Source organism: Drosophila ficusphila, unplaced genomic scaffold (genome assembly GCF_018152265.1).
Source record: "Drosophila ficusphila isolate 14025-0441.05 unplaced genomic scaffold, ASM1815226v1 contig_198, whole genome shotgun sequence".
Classification (NCBI taxonomy): Eukaryota; Metazoa; Arthropoda; class Insecta; order Diptera; family Drosophilidae; genus Drosophila; species Drosophila ficusphila.
This window is the reverse complement of record NW_025064092.1, coordinates 602,238-624,131: the sequence shown is the minus strand read 5'-3', so window position 1 is coordinate 624,131 and position 21,894 is coordinate 602,238. Positions and strand designations below refer to the sequence as shown.

General features: G+C 37.8%; 1 protein-coding gene and 1 long non-coding RNA gene across 2 annotated transcripts; one reads left to right on the top strand and one right to left on the bottom strand.

The window, feature by feature from the left end:
• Positions 1-18,408: 18,408 nt before the first annotated feature.
• Positions 18,409-19,202, bottom strand: LOC108091150 (protein SHORT-ROOT 2). Its single transcript, XM_017190186.1, has one exon. The coding sequence runs from the start codon at positions 19,058-19,060 to the stop codon at positions 18,635-18,637; it is 426 nt and encodes a 141-aa protein (XP_017045675.1). The 5' UTR covers positions 19,061-19,202; the 3' UTR covers positions 18,409-18,634.
• Positions 19,203-19,634: 432 nt separating this feature from the next.
• On the top strand, positions 19,635-20,186 carry LOC108091159. The gene is made up of 2 exons (XR_001771378.1): positions 19,635-19,998; positions 20,071-20,186. It is a non-coding gene; the product is annotated as an uncharacterized LOC108091159 (long non-coding RNA).
• The last annotated feature ends 1,708 nt before the right edge of the window (positions 20,187-21,894 follow it).

Below are 21,894 nucleotides of genomic sequence, written 5' to 3'. Positions count from 1 at the left end.
AGCTGTAATCGAGCACTCTCGGACTTTGTGGAAGGCTAAAGTCTGAAGACTGAAGGCGGAAAGTGGAAATGGGAAAGTGGAAATGGGAAATGGGAAAGTGGAGGGCAGAGAAAGGATGAAAAGGAGCTGACCGAGAGCTCGAGATTCCATTGTCCTGGTGTCCAGGAATCCGAGTGTGTGACAGGAAAAGCAGCCTTTTAATTGGTACTCGACACATGCTCAATGCCCATTCTTGATGGCAGAGCCACCTCGCAATTAACTCTCATTGTGAACTCTAATTACCGATGGAAGTATGGAATACGCTCCGATTTGTGGCGAACGAAGAGCTTTAGTGGTTGAGCATCTTGGAGGATCTCCTCATATTAATTGGACTCAACGATTGAAAAACTAAAGGAAAATTGCAGTCAAGTTAATCTGCGCTCATTTAATCGACTTTTCAACTGAATACACCCCATTTACTTTTAATTCGATTTTCATTGCCACTCGGGATTTATTAAAATCACTGAGCTGGAGCCTCTTTCCAATTGAAGCCATTATAAAATCATCCAATTATGAAACTGTAATTTTGTTTACAGAGGATTACCTAAACAATAAATTTACAAGTGCAGTTTTCTATTTAAGTGTTATCTCCATTACAAATTCGCATTTCAACCAATTTATCCAACTAGTTTTAATTACGAAACACAACCAACAGAATGTCGTTCTTTTCTCGAGAAAGTATTAATTTTCCTACTTAGCGTCCGGAGAATTTCCAATCTCTCGGGAATCTCTCATCAAGTTGACAACTTTCCCTTTCTTCTTCTCATTTGGCAGCTTAGTGCCAACTTTCTTTTTCGAGTTGCTTTTTTTATTCTGCTTTCTGTTTTAATCACTTAATAAAAAGCGCGCAAAACATCATCAACAGCAAATTCCTTTTGGGTTTTCTCCTTGGCATTCCGCCGACTTTTGTTTGCGGGGAGAAAAGCGGAGAAAAGCGAAGAAAATAGGGGAAAAACGGGGAAAAGTGGTAAAAGGAAAGGAGGTGGGAAAAGCTTTGGCGGAAGATGGCAACGCTCACCAACAATTAAGTCGCATTTGTAGTAAACTTTTGGATTACGAAAATATGTTAAGACTTTTGTTAAACTTGTCCGGTTGCAGAAAACTTTCTACACACCTCCCCCTTTCCCTTTCACTCCCTTTCACTCCCCGCCACCCACAGCCACGCCCCCTCCTTTATTCCAGCTGCTAATTTGTTAGCTTTGCAGTTGCAGGACCGCCCCGCGTCCTTATCCAAATATTCCACCCTTTCGTCCTGCCCTCAATAAAGTTTTACATATGAATTTCGAGGGACTTTCTACCCACACACACACGCACACAGCCACAGACACGCACACACACACAGAAGCAAAGAGAATTGTTAATTTTTTGTAAGCTTTTGGTTTAAGTTTGTGGGTAATAGAAATGTATACCCAAAAATATAATTAATATATAATAAATGGAAAAGTTTTAAGAAATATTTACAGACTGTCAATAGCAAGTAGTGAGCTTATCACTGGTTGAATTCCATTATTAATTTTTACATTGTGTACAATGTTTTTAAGGTATCTACATCATTATTTGAATTATTTACTTTTCTCCTAACAATCAATCCATACTTTTTATATTATTTAGTGTTGCACTCAATGTTTTTTCGGAGTGCACTTTCGCACATTAGCAGTCACGCAGGACACTGAATCAACATTTATGACATTTCTTGTGGCTGCTTCGGAACACGAACCCATCCACCTTTCACCTTTCCCCTGGACTTTCTTCTCGCTTCTCGCCAACTTTTCAATTGCATTTCAACTTTGTCTATTGTCTGCTGCCGGAATGTTGCCACCTCCAGCTTTCTTTTCCCCACCCCCTTTCTTTTTTCTTTGCCCTTCTAATTTACTTTCCTTTTGTTCTTTACGCTCCTTTTTTCGCTGTTCTGCTTTTTATGATTATTAAAACCCATGTGTGTGTGCGAGTGGGTGTGGGTGTGTGTGTGTGTGGAGAAAAGTGGGTGGGTAAATTGTTAGCCACTCGCTGCTTATTTTGTTTTTATTGCCCGAAAGGCAAATGCCATAAAATCCGTGGGGAGAGAGCAAGTGAAACAATGTTGCTCGACCTTTGGTTTCTAAATTTGATATTTATTGCAAATTAGTTTATGCGTGGGGCGAATTTCCCTGACATCATCATCCTTCTCGAGTCGTTTGACATGTGCAATAGCATGGAAGTGCACTCGAAGTGCCACCACCACCCTGTGACCTTTTGGGGGAAACTCTCCTTTAAGCAAAAATCTTCCATAAAAAACGTACAGCACGACAAGTTTTTAAGCCAAACAACTACCACACAATATTTATTATTATATTTCTATAAAAATTAATTTAACTGAACAGCATGAGTTAATGAAAGAAAATCCATATTATGATGCTTTAAAAATCACCAACTCATGCTGAAATCCTTTCTCTTGAAGTTCACAGATTTCAATTATTCCCGAACAAGCGTTAAAAACTCATTAAAACATAATAGGCCTCATTCAATTAAAACTTGCATAAAACGAACAGAAATTAATTACCAATTTTTCATACAATTTCTTTATACCTGTTTTTACTGCCACAAAAAGTTTCGCTCTCGGTATTTAAACACATTATATTTTATTATTATTATACTGATTTTTATAGTTTAATTTTTAATTTTTTTTATTAACGAGTTCTGTGATTAAATAAATTGTTTTAGGAACTCTCTTAAAATGTTCAGGCAACTACAGAATTTTTTCTGTATTCATAGCATTGTATTTTCTGGTGATATTATAAAAGTATTCCAATGATATCCAACCATTCCTCTTTTAAGCTCCAGCTTATCGCCTGCCATCTATTCGGACACATTTCTCTAGCTTCTTCGCTTGAAGCCATTATGCGGCCCTAATGTTTTTGATTACATATTTTTGTGTGAGTTATGAGTGTGGCTCTAACATTTAACATATGCGCATAAATTACACACCTTCGCACGGAGGCCCATATGTCGGAATAAAGGTGTACCATATACTCGTATATTTATGCTGGCCTGGCTGGAGTGGACATTGGTCGGTGGTCCTGGCTTCGAGGATAATGTGTCGTAATTAGAGGTGCAGCTGGCGAAATTACGGGCAAGGACTGCGAGGACGATTAAGGACGATAACAATGAGTGACAGTTCCGGTTCCGATTCAGCATTTAGCATTCAGCTTTCGGCATTTGACAGTCCTCCCATTGCGATGGCCACCGACTCCATTGTCTATTTAACTGCGTTGCCTCCTCACACAAATGGCTACTGAAACGATTTCACATTCCATTATTACAATGTATTTATTCCAGCAATTAAAAAAATAAGAATGTGCTCAAAACAAATTTTATCTGCAACTACTGAAGCATTTCTCAAATGCTGAAGCTCTGATTTCCCAATTTGAAACTTGGATAACAACTTTGTATAACCATTTTCATTTGTTTAAAAAATTCTTTTATTTTTTCTTTAATAAGTCTGAAATAATACATATACGCTTAAAAAACAAGCTTGCTATTTTGCTACTTTTTTTTTAGAAGAACAAGTAAATTATTTCTCTGCAACAAATTGTATGCAACCAATTCTGCGACAGATTATTTTACCCAAAGATTTATATTCCAATTGAATTCGCCCACTGCAGATCGAATAATATATTTTGACTGTGGTATTATCAGCTGGGGCCTGACCCTTGACCCTTCTGCGGGTGATGAGTCCATAAACAGCTGCAGTTTCAGCGGTTGCAGTTGGCCATTCCCGCTTACTCCGCTCATTTATTGCGGCTTTGCGAGAGCAAATGGGGCGTATGCGTAATAGATTCGTTGTCTGCTCTGGCGGCCACATAAATCAAGATTAAGTGCCGGCGCCCTTTAAAGAAGATGCAGCTGCTCTAAACAATTTTCAGTTAGCAAGCCAATAGATGCCATTCGGTGTTAAGATACAAATCCATCAACAAGCATTGCACAGTCACTAAACTTGTGCTTAAATCAAATCAAAACTGCTCTTCTGGATAATGCATAACAACCAAAATTAAATAGCATTTAATATTAAAAATAATCACAAAATTAATATAAATGATTTTTTTTTTTTTTGTATAAGTTGGACGGACCGGATCGGCCAACTGTATCGGATAGCTTCCATATGAAAGATTGAAAAAAATTTAAACGCCGTTGTTTTTGGTCATAACGACTTGATTTATTCCAGATGGTCTTTTCAACCGACTATCGAATTTTGAATTAAATTTTAACATAATCGGATAACCATAGCATATAGCTGCAATAGGAAACATGGAAAAAATATATATATTAATAATGCAAAAAAAATATAACGTCATTGTTTTTTATGTCACGAGCCTGGTTTTTTGACCATCGAGTTATTAAACTACCATTGAGTTGAACAAAAAATTTCATCCGCAGTAGATCAGAACTGGTAGATTAGAGTTTACTAAGTTCGATATCCACCACGCGTTTATGTTCGCCTCGTGTCTTAAATTGAAAATATTTCCAATTTAGCCTGCGGAATGTGATCACTACTAAATTTTAATGATACAACCCCTTTCCAAATTTCCAAAAAATGGGTTTACTGAAAATTTAGCAAAATTCGATACTCCTAAGCCCATAATTTTTCTAATTTTATTCATATTTTGAAGCGACATGCCTCTGAAAGTAAATCAAATGAATAATGAAATTAAATTTCATGAAAATCAGGCGCCTATACCATATAGGTGTCATAGGAGCAAGCGTTGAAAATATGGATAAATAAGTGGAAAAATCGCCATTACTTCGATGTTGGAGTAAAATATTTCTGATGACTCCAAGGGTATATAAGCTTTGGCTTGCCTAAGCTAGGTTCCTTTCTTTTTTTTAAACAAAACTAACTTATAGAATAGAATACAATATTTATACCTACCTTATTGTAATATTTATACCTTATTTATTTATTTATATGATTTATTTATAAAAAAATCCAATTTAAAATAAAACATAATAATGACATTGACCCCCCAATTTCAAATGATTTAAACGAGGCTTTTAGTTGTCCTCTACTCAAAGCCCAGCGTGGAATCATTCTTAAGCCTACAGGTCCTGTGTCTGCGTCCTTTTCCAGGCCTTTTAAGTTCTTCTCTCGCCCACTCTTCGCCTTCACTCACTTTCTTTGCCCGGATTCGTTCCCCTTTTTTTGCGGCATTGAGTGGGGCTTAAAAGCAAAGTTATGTCAGGAGCGGCGGATCAAATGCATTGCATCAATTAGGTGCCCACATGTAGACAGTAAAAAGTCAACGACTGGGGCAAATGGACATCGGGGGGCGTGGCAGTCGGGGCAGTCGGGGCTTGGTTAAAGCTTAGGCCTAATCCTCGACAGGATTACAAGCACATGCCACACACACGCACACCAACGACACTCGATGCAATTGAATTGAAATCCAAATCTGAGCCAAAGTTAAAAGAGCGGCAATTTATATGCCACGACCCCAAAAACCAAACCAACATTACGTGTAGGTTCAGAAAATTGGAAATAAATTGGAATTTTGGGTGAAAACCCCTCTTAAATAATAAAATGTAAAATAATAATGCCAATTAAAGGGAATTATTACTATGTTTAAGTTGCGTATTTTTTTAAGTTTTATTCTACTAAATTATTAAAGAAAAAAATATGAATGGGTGAGATTTACAACCTTATTTAAATATCATTATTTAGACGTTATGTTCATACGTATTGGTTATTTTGTTATAGATCAAATACTTATGAAAATAACTTACAAATAACACTGTGGTAATTGAGTTGCTAAAGCACAAAATTTATTTTACCAATGTTCTAGTGAAGATACTTGTTCTAATGAATAAAAATCATATTATTTTGACCAGCAACGTATTTATTGTAGGGACATCCGTACGTCTGTCCATTTCTGCGGAGCGGTGGCAATCAGCAAATGGCAGCTCAAGCAAAGCATTGAAAACGATAATTTAGTGTCGGGTCAGAAGGAAAGCGAGGAGGTGGAGGAGGGGGTTGGACAATGGGGGGCGGGGCGGAAAAGGGAGGGAAACGCCATCACGTGCCAACCTGGAGACCATTTTCCCCATCGATATCGATAAATAAATGAACACTGCGGCTGCGGTTGGCGAAAACAAAACGGAGAGAAGAACGAATCCCCGTCTTAAATCGAACCCAAAAGCGGAATAAAAATTACCCGGAAACGGAGTGCGAACTGCTGAAGATGCAAATCTTGGCGAATTATTTGTTTGCCCTCGAATCGGGCCTAAACCAATCACATGCCGATTTGCATCTCGGCCAAGTGCTTGTTGGCCAATCAGGCATGTTAATTAACCGACTCAATTCATTTGTTCGGCAAACTCCGATTGATTGCAGCCGTTTGGCGAAGGTTGTTTGGTTGTATTGGGTGTGAATTGCAAAGTAACAAATGTCTTGAACAGGAAGATCTGAAAGAAAACCTGAAAAACGAGTTGTTGTACCATAAGTCGGTTTTAAATCGAGTGCTACTCAAATTAAAATTGTATGAAAGCTAATAATTAATATGGAGACGCTGTTTAAAATAATATTATGTGTTGAATATTTTGTGAGATGCATTACTTTAAACTATAAAAGAAGTGGGGAGTCCAATAAATAATTTATAAATGTTGTAATATATATTACAGCTAAACTTTATGAATATTGAATGGGACAGTTGGAAAAGTGTGATAATTGAAAATCCGTTGTCAGTAGGGAAATTCTTTTATCAATGGTCCTACGAATAATCATAAATTTAATGTACTTAAGCAAAAAAGCATTTCTTTTGCTTAGAAACTTCGAAGTAGTTTAAATGCCAAAAATACTTCATATGTGTAGGAAAACCCTTCTGTGAAGGCTTCATCCTCTGCTGGCCAAATACTACAGAGTCATGGCCCGCCCAACTGCCCTTAACCGGGCCATAACAATCGAGGAGATTGACTTAAAGTCAGAACACGCCCCCAAACAACTGGCAGAGCAAGTGGAATCAATGTCCTGCCATCAGAAGGATGGTCCTTCTCGATGTCCTGCCGGCCGAAAGGCAAGTGTATTTCGGATGGGGGGTGAAGGCTTTTTTATGGCATTACAAGGTGGTAACATAAACCCGGAAAAGGACCAAGCAGGACGAAGACGTAAACTAAAATGTAAATGAAATTGTCCTTTATTACGGCAGCCCATTTTGCGCCTTTAAGAGCCATGTCCTGTGTCCTGCGAACTGCGAACTGCTTACTGCGTACTCATCCTTGCCGACGACGACGACGACGTCGTCCTGGCGATGACAAAGAAGATGTCACGGAAATAACCGGGGATTAGATTGATGAGTTTCCCAGCTAAGCCAACTGGCTTGCCAAAAGAAGACCGCCCGCCTGTCATAAACTAGGCGGCGAGGATACTCCGCACCTCCGTTCCTTGGGCAGGACTCCTTCCCCTCCTCCTTCTCCTTGGATTTTGACGATGTGCCGGCATAAGTTTATTGCGACCCGCCGTGTTCCATATGTGTTATCTGCGCCTGCCTCTGACAACTGTAATTAATTTAATTAGAGCTGCCCTCACCCGTTCAACTCCCCAACCCCTCTCCTCCGCTTGAAGGATAACGGGGAAGGAAAGTGAGAATGGGGGTTAGAGGGGGGTAATCTTCGAGAGAAATTCATTTGCCAGGCGGAAATGTTGACAGGACGCAACAAGAAACGAAACTATGACAAGGTCGCCAGGAGCCGCTGTTCATCGGATGGAAGGGATAAGTGCACGATGATGATCCTGTCCAAGGATATCCTGTACACGGATTTCGATTGCTTTCGGCTCTTAGTAATTGTTAATACATACATCCTAAATATTCCGGTTTCAGAAAGTTCAAAATATTTCATAACAATAAACAAAATATATAAAAAATAAATACAAAAAAATTCTTAAAATGTCTTAACATTTGTTTTTTTATTATCTACAAATGTTGCTATATTTTCACAATAATATATTTTTTTAACAAAATTGTGAGGAATTTTTTTGAATTTGTTAAAGTAAATTTGTAGGACTAAAAAGATTTAACAAATAAAATCGCATTCCAGTTGTTGGTTTTCCTTTCACATCTCTCATTCTCTTGACTGGTTTTTAATATAAGCAGCTTCTGGAATACCCTGTAGTCCCAGGTTCGTACACCTTTTGCATACTTCTACTGCAATGGTGTGGGTGTCCCGTAGAAGAAGCAGAGCGATAGCAGCGAAAAAAAAACGGAGAAGAAAAAATAATGTCCAACATTATCGTTGACATTTATTAGCCCCAACTAAGTGAAATTGTTTGCTTTTGGCCCCGTTTTTGTTGCTGCCTCCTTCATGTATGCACGCGTATGTGTATCTGTATCTGTGTGTGTGTGTATCGTATATGAATATGACAACACCCTTCCGGATGGCATATGAAATATTCATGTGTGTTGGTGCTGTTGTTGCTGCTGTTGTTGTAGGTGTGCCGGGCTTTGTCACGTTTTTCGGGAGTTGTTTTTGTTGCCTCCAAAGGGTCGCACTGCCAGCTTTTTCTGCCCTTTATTTGTCGCCAAAGTTTGCGTGTTTATGTTATTAAATAATTTCAATAATATTCACACATACACACCTCGTCACCCACACACACACGCATACGCATACAAGTGCCGAAAACTGCTTTAAGGCGATTGTTGCGCCTCGTGAAAAGTTCAGCTATCAATTACGATTGATTGATTCGGCTTCGGTTAAAGGTGAACGCATGGGGATCCCAAGGTCAGCAGACAACAGGGATAGGAGAACTTTTTTCACACTCCTAAGAAGGCTTCTTGGTAATTTAAGGCATTCATTTTTATTACCTTACGGAGGGTTTCATCATTTAATAAGAACTTCGCGTAAGAGCATTCGATTAAAAGCCTTATGAAAATTTAAGCGACATATCGATGGTTGAGACTAATAATATTAATGCCTACATCAATAAACAAGTTGAAAAAATTAGTTACTTGGTAGCAAGAATCTATTTGTAATCCAGTTACTACAGATTTTTAACAAGTTCAGTGGTTCTGTATACTTAAGTTCTAGTTGGCCAGCTTCCTTTTTTGTCTGCATTTAGGCTTGTTAACATAATACTTCATTTTAAAGCTTCATTTAATTTAGCAGGTATATGATATTTGAGAAATGGCAAAAAAATGTCATATCTTTAGTAAGTTAGTTAGTAAGTAAGTGGTGAATAAATAATACGAAAATATGTACTTTATTTGTTTTGAAAATTTTAACTTTTGCGTGGGTACAAAAAAAACATTTTCTGGCTGCAAACGGAACTGAAGTGGAAGGTTTCTTTGAAGTTTTCCATTAACTTATAAAAAACCGATGAAAACACACATAATACTACTCGAAATGGTAGTTTTCCTGGAAGTGTTTTCCTTTACTTTCCATCTTGTCCTACTTTTACTTTTTACCTCTTTATTGGAAACACCCCCTCGGAAAGGCAGAATAAATCGGACGGGCATCTTGGCCATATTTCTCCGTATTCGCTGGCTGGCTGAGTCCGCTTGCCGGAAAACTATTCTCTCCACTCCATTCCTGAAAGTTGATTTAAGCCAGAGGCTATCAGACGGAATCTGCATCCACTTGACGCCATTTCCAAATGTCCCTGACCCTGATCCTGCCGCACTCCATGCAAATGTCTGCGGATCCACATGTATCCGTATCCGTATCTGTATCTGTGTCTGTTTCTGTATCTTTGTGAGTCCCTTTGATACAAACACACAAGTACGTGTCTCTATCTGTAAATCTCGCTCTGAGGCCCTGAAGGACAGCACATACAGTGCGTTACACAAGTGTATGCCGCATCTACTTATAAATAGAAAACCTTCTTAACCTATCTGTAAAGCGAATGTCATTTAATATAAAAAGGGATTTATAAGGATTTAAATAAGATTTCCTTATTGCTTGCATAATTTTTATAATTATTGGTAAAATAGGTCCTCGCTTCAAATAATTAAAAGTTAATTATAAAATGTATTTTCATTGTAAACAAATCATATACTATTATCCCAACTTAACTAAGTTAAGATCGCTTAATTTCAGAGTTTCCTTTACAAAAGTTTTATTTTTATTATTATGCTTATAAATTTCTTTATATTTTAAATAAATCACATAGTATTGTTCCAACTTATGCATGATTTGTGTCTTTATCTTTTATCTTACATCATGTTCTCTTTCAGGAAACGCACTTTACTGAACCTATCTGGAAATTCGTTTGACGCGCTCAAAATTTTCGGCAAAGTTTGGCCCAAACGGCCGACATGCTTATGGTTTCTGTTTCTCGGGTGCCTAACCCCGCTTCCCGGAAAACTCGAGTCCAGTTTTCACCTCTACGGCCTCCCAGTTGCAAGTTCGCTAAAAGTGCAGCTTTGCTTTTGTGAATGAATCCGCAAATGAAATGCCCAATGAGTTGACAACCTCTGAGTGTCCTTCTAAAATTTAGTAAGCATTTTTGTTTGGAAAATAGCCAGCATTTTTCAGAGTTAGCTCAACTTCGTGTTGTACTCGCTAAAGTTTTAATGATATAATTTGCCGTTTCATGAGACCACTCGTCCATTTTCATGGGAAAACTAAGTGTGGTTGAAAATAGCTCCAAGCGTATGTATTTTAGGTTTTCTCTTAATTTCTTGATGTCCTTTTTCATTTTAGACTGTGTAAGACCAGCTTCCACATAACCCTTTAACTGCTCTATTAACTTAATAATGCTCTGCCAACAGGAAAAAATTAGATTATAATAAATTTAAATATGTATATATTTTCTAATAAAATATTGGTAAGCTAAACTAGTAAAGTTGTATTAAATAAGTATTCTTTTTTTTATTAGTAAATTTAAATGAGAGAATTTCCCTCATTATTGTTATTTCTAATACTTGATTAAAAATGTTCTTGTTACTACAATTCTTCTTTCTTCTATTTGTAAAACAGGAACATAGAGAACTTACTATTCTTCTATTGCCAAGGCAACTCAGATTTTCGTTTTTTGTTCCCTTTTTCCCGCCGGGGGAATTGTGCAATTGTGTGCGTTAACTTTTGGCCATGTTCATGCTTTCGGCCAAGCCAATTCCCCAATTACAGCTTAGTGCTTTAAACCGTCAACGACTTTAAGTCAAAATTTTGTTTGTTTTCAGATTTTGTTCTGTCCTTTGGGGAGTAAAAGCTGATATGAAGTGAAGTAACCTCTGTGGGGATCAAATGTCTCGGTATATATTTAAGAAATTGTTTAAAGACAAAATTCTTAAGCGAAACCTAAAGCAATCATGTGTCTTTGAAGGGTATTAATAAGTGAACTTATGTTAATTGGGACGTTTTTAATAATTAGCAGCAACAATAACATAAGTTTTAAAATTTGTTTAATTTTGAGTTTGATTAAAATTCATATTTTTCCTGCTACCAGAAGAGTATCCCATTCTATTTAAATTTAATTCAAACTTGAAACTACGAACAAATGCCTGACCATACAAATACGAGTTTTAATGCTAAGCAGGACCCGCTGCATAATTTCCGAGCACACTCATACATACATACACAAAACACACAGAGTCATAGGGCACACACCTCAAATTCACTTGCAAAAAAGGAACCCTAAAACGAAATAGGGAAAATGAAAAATTTACTTGGCAAAATACGCGAAATTACGCAAATAAAATTTACATAAGCAAATTGCATAAAATCAACAGGACCTCGGTTCACACAGACAGGAGAGGACATGTGTGTGTGTGTCGGTGAGTGTGAGTGTCTGTGTGCACAATATAATTATGTTGATTCATTTATGTTTAATTAACTGCGCGCCGCGTATTTATAGATATAAATGAAACATTCATTTAAATGCCTGCGCAGCAAATTGGATTTGTGTTCGAATTTGAAAGTGAAATTGAAACAGGACGGAAAGCCCTTGATTGATGTTTGCTGTTGAATATAATGGGGCGGCCCTGTTGCCACCCCCTTAATGGCCAAAGAAGTGTCAAACAGATGGTGGAACAAAAAACAAAAATGGGACCCAATGAGTAATGTTGCCAAGCAAAGAGATCGTGATGAGTTTTAAATGGTAAACGTAAATGCCGAAAGGTATTGTAAATTTAATTTATCTGTTTCTAAGGATAAGTGATTTAAAGAATAATAATAAGAAAGATAAGTAAAATAAAGAAACGAAATGGTTAAAGAGACAACAAAGGACTTAACGCCATATAGTCTATTTTTTTAATGTTATATATAACGTACATAACTTGGTAATGGATTTAACGATTTTCCCCATTTGACTTAAAGCACCAAAAAGGGATCTTAAAGGTTCTGAACAAACAGTTTGGTCGATTCACACAAGCAGCCGTGGAAATGCGAAAATAAATTTTGGCGTTCCCCCATTCGATGAAAAATATTCCGACCTAATGGCTTGCAATTGATTTTGACTTATTACAATCTGTCAATATTTGATGAAGATATGTAATACGATTCGGGAACGTCTTAATGCACTAAACAATTTCACGACCGATTGGAGCCGAATGACTTTTGCATAGGATAAATCATGCGAACTTGCGGCTCAGCCGAGTTTATCGCAGCTCAGTTAGCATAAGTTCGATTTAGTGTGATTTCGCCGGCAGAAAAGTAAAAGCAAGTGGCAGGTGAAAGGGAAAAGGGAAAGGGTTTCTCTGGCTAAACTGACAGTTGAGTGAAAGGACCTCGCAGCACCCTCGGTTCTCATCGAGTGTCCTGTCTATTTGCAACTGAAGTGGGCGCACGTGTTAAGTGGCAATCAATTGACAATTCCTGCCCTGTAATTGCCACACTTTCGGCGCGTCACTCGAAATATCTGTTACCGCTTCATCCTTGCATCCTTGGATCTTTGGATCCTTGGATCCTTGGCCAGTCCTGCCTTTGTCTCGTCGTCCCTTTTCCGATTGTCCTCAATCATAAGCAAAAATCTGTGCTGCTCAACGCACGAGGGAAATCGAAAAACAGAGACTGCAAAATGCCTGAAAATTAGACAGAAAAAAGGCGAATGCGGACCTATAAATGATTTCGAAAGCAATTCTTAGTAAAGGTTAAAGTGTATTCGGTGGCTATATAACTATAACTATTGATTTTAAACATCCTGTACACAAAAGTATGCTACAATGTTTTTGGGCTTAGAGGATCTTTTGTTAAATTAAAATGGAGATTTTATTTTAATTTAACAAGTATAAATACACAGTACAATCAAAATGTAAAGCTTAGTTGAGACTGGCCAAAGCTTTTTTGAAATAAATGATCTTATGAGGTCTCAAACTTACAAAGAAAGTAAATAATAAGGTTTTAAATTGTAGTTGTACTGTAAGAAAAACCTATTTGTTATCTTATGTGGCTTTAAAAAAACGTAAATCCATATATATCTTACTCAATTATTTCACGAAAAAAATCTGCAACACAGCTTGTAAAATAAATCAGGCTAATCTAATTTAATGTGTAATCGACCAACTTCAAGTGCCGACCAAAATTAAGGGCTGGAACCGAGGTTCCCCCCACTCATACATCAAAATCCAAGAGGCATGGAGCAGCAACCACAACAACATCAACATCATAACTCAAGCTGAGATTTCTAGATCTTCCAACAGCGATTACCAGCGAAGAAATAAAATAAAAACACAAAAAAAATGGCTGATTCGCTGAAAATTCGATGACAATTAATTACAGTTACGCGCGAGGCGTGAAAATGGCCAAAGGAAGAAAAAGCGGAAAGAAGAAGATGAAGAATCGCTGGCGAAAATAAGGCGGCATAAATAAGCGTCAGCAAATTATAAATTAATTCAAACGCATTTAATGAAGAAAAACACCAAAGTAAACGGAAGGCCGAAGAACACTGTGAGAAAAAGTCAACGATTTTCGCTTATGACGTATTTACTTTGCATTGAAATAAAATAATTTTGTAAGATATTTTAACTTCCTTTAGAATAAAAAAATACATTGCAATGCTAAATAATAAAATAATTGAATTCTACCACGAAAAAAATTCTAAAAAGAATTCGAATTCATTTTACTATGGCACAACAATTAATAGATAAAGCTGAACTTAACCTAATAAATTGGTTTATTTTCTTTAAAATTTTCCTTATATTAACTAATGCATTTTCTTTTCGAAATTCTCTGTCAAAATAGTTTGATGCCAATGGGTAGCTTAAACCGCATAGAACGATTCTATCTTCATGTATTTCCATAAATTTGTGCAAAATGAATTTGGCCAGAGTTTTCCATGGTCAGTTCGTTCAGTGTTTTGGGGAAGACGTGAAAGACGGCGCGGACTCGCCAAATGCAAATTCCGTCCGAAACTAAACAACGAACCGAAGACCGCGCCAAGGACAAAGGACAAAGGACGAAGAACGAAGTAAAAGGGGGCGAATTCGGATTCGGATTCGAGGGGAAAGGGGGAGTGGCAGCAGAGCCCACAGAGCACACAGCTCAGTCAGACGTTTGAATTAAATAAATGAAATACATAAATAAAAACAGATGAGCTGTTGCCGTCGCTGCCACAGAAGTTGGCCAAAAGGGAAGCGACCAAAATAAACAGCGGAACAGCGGAACAGCGGAATGGAATGGACGGGGTAGCAAGTTGGAGGGAATGACCTGCCTCCAGGGTTCGATTAGGAGCTACCCTGCAGGAGTCACGCTGCCGAAACGACCTCTGACCCCGGTCTTTATCTGTTTGGCCATTCGTCCCATTTGGAAGGTCAGCAGAGCAATTGGGGAGAGAAAACGTTGAAATAGTCAGGAAAAGTCTCATTTAAGTAAGTTTATTATTGCCTTAATTGGGTTTTGTTCATAATTATATTCTTCACCTTAACATGGAATATGAGGTTCACTATGTGCTTATTTCTTTAACAATTTAACCAATACAAATATTTTCATTTACTTTTGGTATATTATCACTCTAGATTTTCTTAAGCTGGTATGGTAAGCTTTATTTCCTAATGAAGCGCAAACTAATTATAATTTTTTTGCCAATAGTATACATGAACAATAAACATGCTAGTTTTAATTGAATCCCTCTTGAGTTGTAAGTCCAATCTACCCCGCATGATGGCCGATTGTTTCTGAAAACACAAACAATTACCAAAAGTAAAAACGCGAGCAAAGTAAGGAACAAATGGCAAAGGAGGTAATGCTTCCCCAACAATAAATCAGTGAAATTGCAGGCGGAATATAATAAGAAATGAGCCGCCGGTTGGAATGAAGGCTTGGAAAAGTCAAACCACAGACATTTTGAGTGTTTCTCTTCTCTTAAGAATTTTCTCTTTGAAAAAGTGTCGAGAATTCGGCACAATTAAACAAATAGAAGCAATATGGTCAAAGGCAACTTTAATAAATATAATAATAATAAATAATTGTGACAAAGGCTTACCAAACTCGCCATCAGTGAAGCTCTATAATAACAACAACACTTTAGAGGATTTTTGTTGGAACACATTTTTTATCTCCCCCACATCCACAGTTTTGAAAACATGTCGCGACAGCTTCCATTAAATTTATCGGCTTAGCTGACAACCATTTTCCATCTAAATTCATTTTGGCCTCTAACACTCAGCACAAATAAACAAAAGCTTTTGCCAATTTCAAATATGAAAAGCCAAAGCAATCGAATTGGAAGCGATAATGACAACGCAGCAATTTTAGCGCTATTTATTTACACGTAGATATTTTGTTTGTACAGAGAAAACTCGTATACAAGAAAGTGTTAAACAAAATGAATTTTAAATATGGAAAATACATTTAAAGCAAAGATAAGTGTATTTTACATGTTAAGAGGAGAACATTAGTCTTTTGTATGTCATTGTTTAAAAAGAAAAAAACAAAAGAATAAATAAATATTTAAACAAAGATATTAATAGAATTAACATTTTCAAAATAAGTTATTTCGTTTTAATGTTTTAATGGCAATCTTAAATAAAAGAATTTACCAGCTGTTCTCTGAAAATCTTCTTACTAAATTTAATAGTTACCCGTACTGAAATATAAATACCTGAAATAAAAATGTGGATTTACAAGAAATTCATAAAAAGGCTCGTGCATAAAAGTTGCTTAATCTGATTGTCCACTGTAGCTTTTATCACATACAGTATATAGTATAGATGCGACCGGCAGTAACTCCTGTATGATATCTGCATTCGTGTGGTCGTAAATCGTTTCTGCTCGTTGGATCCGCCTGCTCGCCGCTCAACGCCTGGAATTTATGATACAAAATGCGAAATCTCTTCCATCTGCCGGAGCACCCCTCCCCCTCACCCCTCCCCCTCCACTTACCCACCGCTACCCGATTTGCCACGCCCCCCGCCCAGCTTGCCGCCATATTTGTCAGTTGCAAAATGGCTGCTAGATGGCAAGTCTAACGCTTTTTACGGCTGTCACTTTCTGTTTTGCTGTTACTTTTCAACACATTTTTGACAAAGTCAGCAGAACGACGGACAATGGACGGTGGAGAAAAGCGGGAAAAGGGGGAAAAGCGGAAAAAGGGGGTCGGTCGAACGAAGTGGGAGGAATTTCCCTGAAGCGTCCTATAAATGTTTGTGTATGTGTTTTCAAGTTGAACGCCTTTTGCGTTTGTCCATTTCCTTTCGACTCGCCGCTTTTCCCATTTCCATTTACATTTTCCAGCCAAACGGCTGAAAACTCGACTGGAATTGTTGATAAATACTTTTGGGCTTAATTGCAAAGCAACAGAAAAAAGGTTTGAATTCGAAAAGTACCCCTTAACGTCTGTATTTTGTAGGTTCAAATCTGGAAACAAAACAAACACTGATTAATTAGTTGAAACTACCAATGTTTCAATTAATTAATCAGTGTTTTCACATGAAAAATATAACATAACCTAGGATTATATGATTTTGTTTCCATTGGTTATTATTTATTTCCAAGTGCTAAAAGTAAATATGTACTTTTTATATTTGTATGAACTTTATGAACTTTCCTGCACGGAATACTTTTCCTTTTATTTCCTTTTTTTAAAAGAGACCTCATCCAAATTACGTTTGCAATCTGTGCTATTTTGTAAATGGGTTGTTTGACTTTGAAGTGAAATATAATTGATATTCCTATAATGGACTCAAAGTCGATAATCCCCCGTTTTCCTTTAAGATAGTGCTGCTGCGGGCTGCGATAAAGACGAAATTGAATAGCGAACATTAATCAAGTTTTTACTTGGCCCGAAATTGCTGAAACGGCTGGCTGCCTGCAATTTGCTCACCCGGAGTCCTGCTCCTCGAACCGTAAAGGAAACAAACCGTCTGCCACGCCCCCTTTCCGCTCCGCCTCCGGGCAGAAGAGTCGGTCAGGTGAAAGGCAGTTGAAAGGCTGACTGGCGAATGGCGAAAGGAGAAAGGAGAAAGGCGGCGGCGGCACTTGCAACAAGCGTCTGAACAAATGTTTGTGGCCTGGCCATTAAGTGCTGCAGTGCAGCCGGGGGATCCCGGGCAGTCCGGGGATCCAGATCCCGTCCAGAGCTGGACAACTGTTTAATTATAGCAAAATATTTGCGCAGGCAAATCAATTAAGGTCGAGTCTTGACAGCCACGGCCGCCGGCTGCAGTCCTTAAATGGCAATTGCAGAAATATGAGACTGCCATCGAATCGAAATCAATTGAATCGGAATGCCGGGCAAAAAGTAAAGCGATTGTTTTATGGCCTTTCTCCCCTGAATTGTAATTGCCCGTATTTATGCTACATTTGCCAAGTAAACAAGACCCAAACTAAAGGGGATTCAACTTCTTTGCGAATATTTTTACAGATGGATGTCAACACATCAACCTTCTTGGCTTGTTTCAAATCCGTTCTCTATGAATAACACAGCATTTTACATGTGTTTTCGTTAAATTCAACTAAGTCCCTGTGCTTTAAGTGAAGAAATTGAACATGTGTTAGCAATAGTAAAACAAAGTCCAAGCTGTTTTCCATTTTCCAGTTGAGTAATGTTTTTGTTCAATTTTTCATATGACTAAAAAAGTGATTTGGCTAAAAACATAAATAGCATCATCTGTCCGGAAATTAGATACCTTTCTAAAAACAAGGTAAAGTTCAGCTTTTCGTGGCTTGGACAACCTTATTGTCATAACCAAAACAGGAGGATTAGGTGGTGTCATTGCCTTTTTTTTTGGGACAGACGTCCTTTTTGGCATAAAAATGCCAAGCACCCATACCTTAACGTTTCTCGTTTTTCCGAAAATGTATATATTCTGAAATATATCTGAATAAAAACTGAGCACACACTCTGTGAATATAAAATACATTTGCCAAAAAATTATTTCCTTTTTACAATTGAAAACTTATAAGGTCCCAACATTTTAATCCCATTAAGAATCTTTGATTATTTTAAAAAATAAATGTACGTAAAGTGACTACGCCAAAACATAAAAATTATATTTCTGGTATTTCTTAAACAAAATAGTAATTTTCAAAAAAACATATGAATAAGCTTGCCGTCTCCAATCAGCTCAAATAGCGTTACAAGAAGACGTTTCGAATAACTACGCGGGAAGAAAACATTTTAATAGTTCCGTAGATCAAAGGCACAAAAAGTCGAAGTAAAAATGCCCGGAGTGGCGGGCCGTCGTCTACCAGATTTCTACCAGAAATCGCCCCGTGCCCCAAATGCTCCTCCGGCTCCTCCGCCGGAAGGAGGCAGTCCTGCGCCGAATTCCCGGCTGGAGTCTACGCCGTTGTAGGCGTAGTAGGCCTCTGTGTCGTCCAAACAGGGCTCCCGGAACTGTGGCATGTAGTTGGGCATCGGACAGCTCATCTGGCGAAAGTCACCCATTCCACCACCGCCCATCCGCATGTAGTAAAGTGGATTCGAGTGGTGCTGGTGGGTCTGGTGGTTGTGGTGGTTTTGCTGATGGTTCTGGTGGTGGCTGAAGGGGCTTTGGGGGTTGAGGGGGTGCTGCATCCCCTGGTATCCGGAGGTGTTGGGGTTCAGCAGATCCCCCATCTGGGGATAGACGGGCGAGGTTACCGGCTGACCATCCCAAAAGGAAAGCGCATTCCACACCATTGTGCCGATTCAAAATGAACGGAGTTTTAAATTTTTTCTTTTGTTTTTTGTTGATTTTTACGAGATTTTTCCTTATTTTTTTGTCAATAATTTACTTGAAATTTAGTTAAGCTTTACGATCCGAATAGTATCGAGAACGGGATCCAACTGACTATACCTCTCCCAAAGTCTGGTCACAATGGGGTGACAGTGTTGTCGTGGGTTACTTATATTCGAAGCTATCTTTTTAAGGGGAAATAATCAAGTTCATAAGTAAAGTAAATAAGTTAATAATAATGTTAATATAGGTATGTATGTATATGACTTAAAAGTCTGCCAGTGTGTCCGTATCTACACAAAGTTGTTTAAAGAGTATCTCTTCGAGTCTTTACTGAAAATTCTTTCTTTTTTTGTAATTTTAGGTAGCTACCTTCTTAACACAATTTTCTTTAGATCATTCTAAAACAGACAACAGCTGACATAATCTGATAAATGGAGTCGATGGAATTTTGGTACCCCTTATATCATTATAGCGTAACTAGGTTAAAAATAGGATGAAAACGGAACGAGTGCAGTATTTCCTCGTCCACAACCTCTGGTCACACATTAAAATAATTTTTCTCGCTTGACAGTTCAAATTGACGCAGGAACTCCGAAGAAATTTTAATCATGGATCATACAAAGAACATGATATTTTTGCACAATTTGCCGGATTGCACCAGGGAAGAACTAGAAGCATATTGCAGTCCAATTGGAAAAATTATTGGATCTGTGGTGCTGGGACGACAAGGATTTATCGAGTTTGCCACTGACGAAATGGCCGAAAACGCAGAACTATGGCTCTCTGGATCTATTTTCAAGTCAAAAATGATTTTCGTCTGCAATGCGAGCTCGAGATCGAAGGTGGCTGATGCCCTGAATAACGCGTTCGAAGTGGATGACTAGAATGAGAGGATTAGGTTGGTATTATTAAAGCAGAATACTTTTTTCAACTAAAAGGACAATTAAGCTTACGAAGAGTCTTCTTATAGGTTTTCAAAAAAGACCAGAGGGAAATACCGCTGAGGACAAAGAACGTGATGATTTGAGGCCTTAAATAAATGAAATACAAATAGTTGCAAACTAAAATAAATGATTTTTCACCCAACTAGTAGAAGTGTTTTGGGTTAACGAAAACTATTTATAGGTTAATGCAAACCCTTCAAAAAAAATTCAAACCTTTAAGGAATATTGTTTAAGGAATAATAAGGCGTTGTTTTTTAATACCCTTCATTTTTATTCATGTTAATGTATGTTATTGCTAACATTGCTAAGACGTTTTTGTAATAACTCCGAATGTTCTTTTCGCAGCTTATGATATTGTCATAAATTTAAATCGTAACATATCTACTTTGAGACTGCAGGGGAATAGTCTGTTTGTTTTTACACATTTATCTTGTCTCAAATCCACAAGTGGAATCGCTTTCGCTAACATCCTTGCTGATTAGCTGCCAAAATATTGATCATACGCACTGTGTACGTTTAATGAGACAGCCTTATTTTGTTTAGCTGATTTGGAGGCACTTCTAATGCGACTCAGAAAAAATAAAGAAGCAAATGAATTTCCACGGCATTATACTGTTACTTTTACCTTGGAACCAAAATACTTTTTTCCCCATTTGGCGCAATTTAACACACCCGAGAAAGATATCTACGTTGTGATAATTAAAAATAATTTTTTGCTTTATTGCTAACGTGGTTAGGATTAAACTAACTATGAAAAGAACCTTGCTGGTAAGAACTTGTGTCGTCGTTTTATATAAAGTTCTAACTGAAACTAACTTTTTAGTTGACAAAATAAAAGAGTGCGAATCCAACTAAGCGAAAAAGAATATATCGTTTGGGTTCTTCCCGGATGGCTAATTCCAAACTGTCCATAAAAAGAATCGCATTAAAATGCGCGGGAAGCGGGAAAACACTTTATGATGGATGCATTTCGTTTATGGCCGGTAACTTGAAACGAGGCGATTAAGCTCAGAATCGGGCCATTAAGCAAAGTGGCGTTGTAAAGGGCCGCCGAATCCCAGTCGAATCCCTCTTCCAGTTCCAGTTCCAGTTTCATTTGCAGTCGCAGTAAACGTCCCAACTGTCAGCCACATCCTTCGCCGTTTCCCAGGAAGGATGCCGGGATGCCGGGATGGCAGGACTCCTCCACCCAGGGGAGCAATCCGCAGCCTGGTCAAACTTTTCTAGTGTCAGGTCCGGTCCAGGCCGCAGGCCGCAAACAAACACATGCCTAATGAAGCGCACTCCGAGTCTGCCCTGCCCCCATTTTCCATCCACATCCCCATCTTCCATTCCCATTCACATCCCATTTCCCTCCCCTTTTCCCCATCCCTTTTTCCGGCACAGTGGGGTGGGTCAGGCCACGCCCGAAAAGTCAACTGTTGAGGCTTTAAACCTATCAATTTTATTTCTTTTAAATATTTACTTACTTCCCAATTTCATTTCGGTAAAGCCAGTAATAATTTTATTTTACTTATATCCAGGCTTTGTTTATCGTAATTTTTTTTGCTGCTTATACTGAAGGCTTCTCATAAATAACTTAATAACTCTATTACATGGATCACCTTTTTTATTAAATGGTTTTGACCTCATGGAGATGCTACTTCATTCTCCTATTGTGAAATCAATTAAAATTTTGTATTTAGGTAATATCCAATTTAAGGCACATAACATTACATTTTTAAATAATTGGTTCGCATTGCTTATATATTTTTTTTGCTCAGCTTAAAAGTGTCTTATTTGATTGAGAATCGGAAATAACTATTTGGCAAAATGTTCAAATAATGTCTTCGTTATTTTTCTCAGAAGTG

What these genes read in the sequence shown, in the direction of transcription:
- LOC108091150 (XM_017190186.1), bottom strand. Translation starts at nt 19,060, where the DNA reads ATGGTGTGGAATGCGCTTTCCTTTTGGGATGGTCAGCCGGTAACCTCG.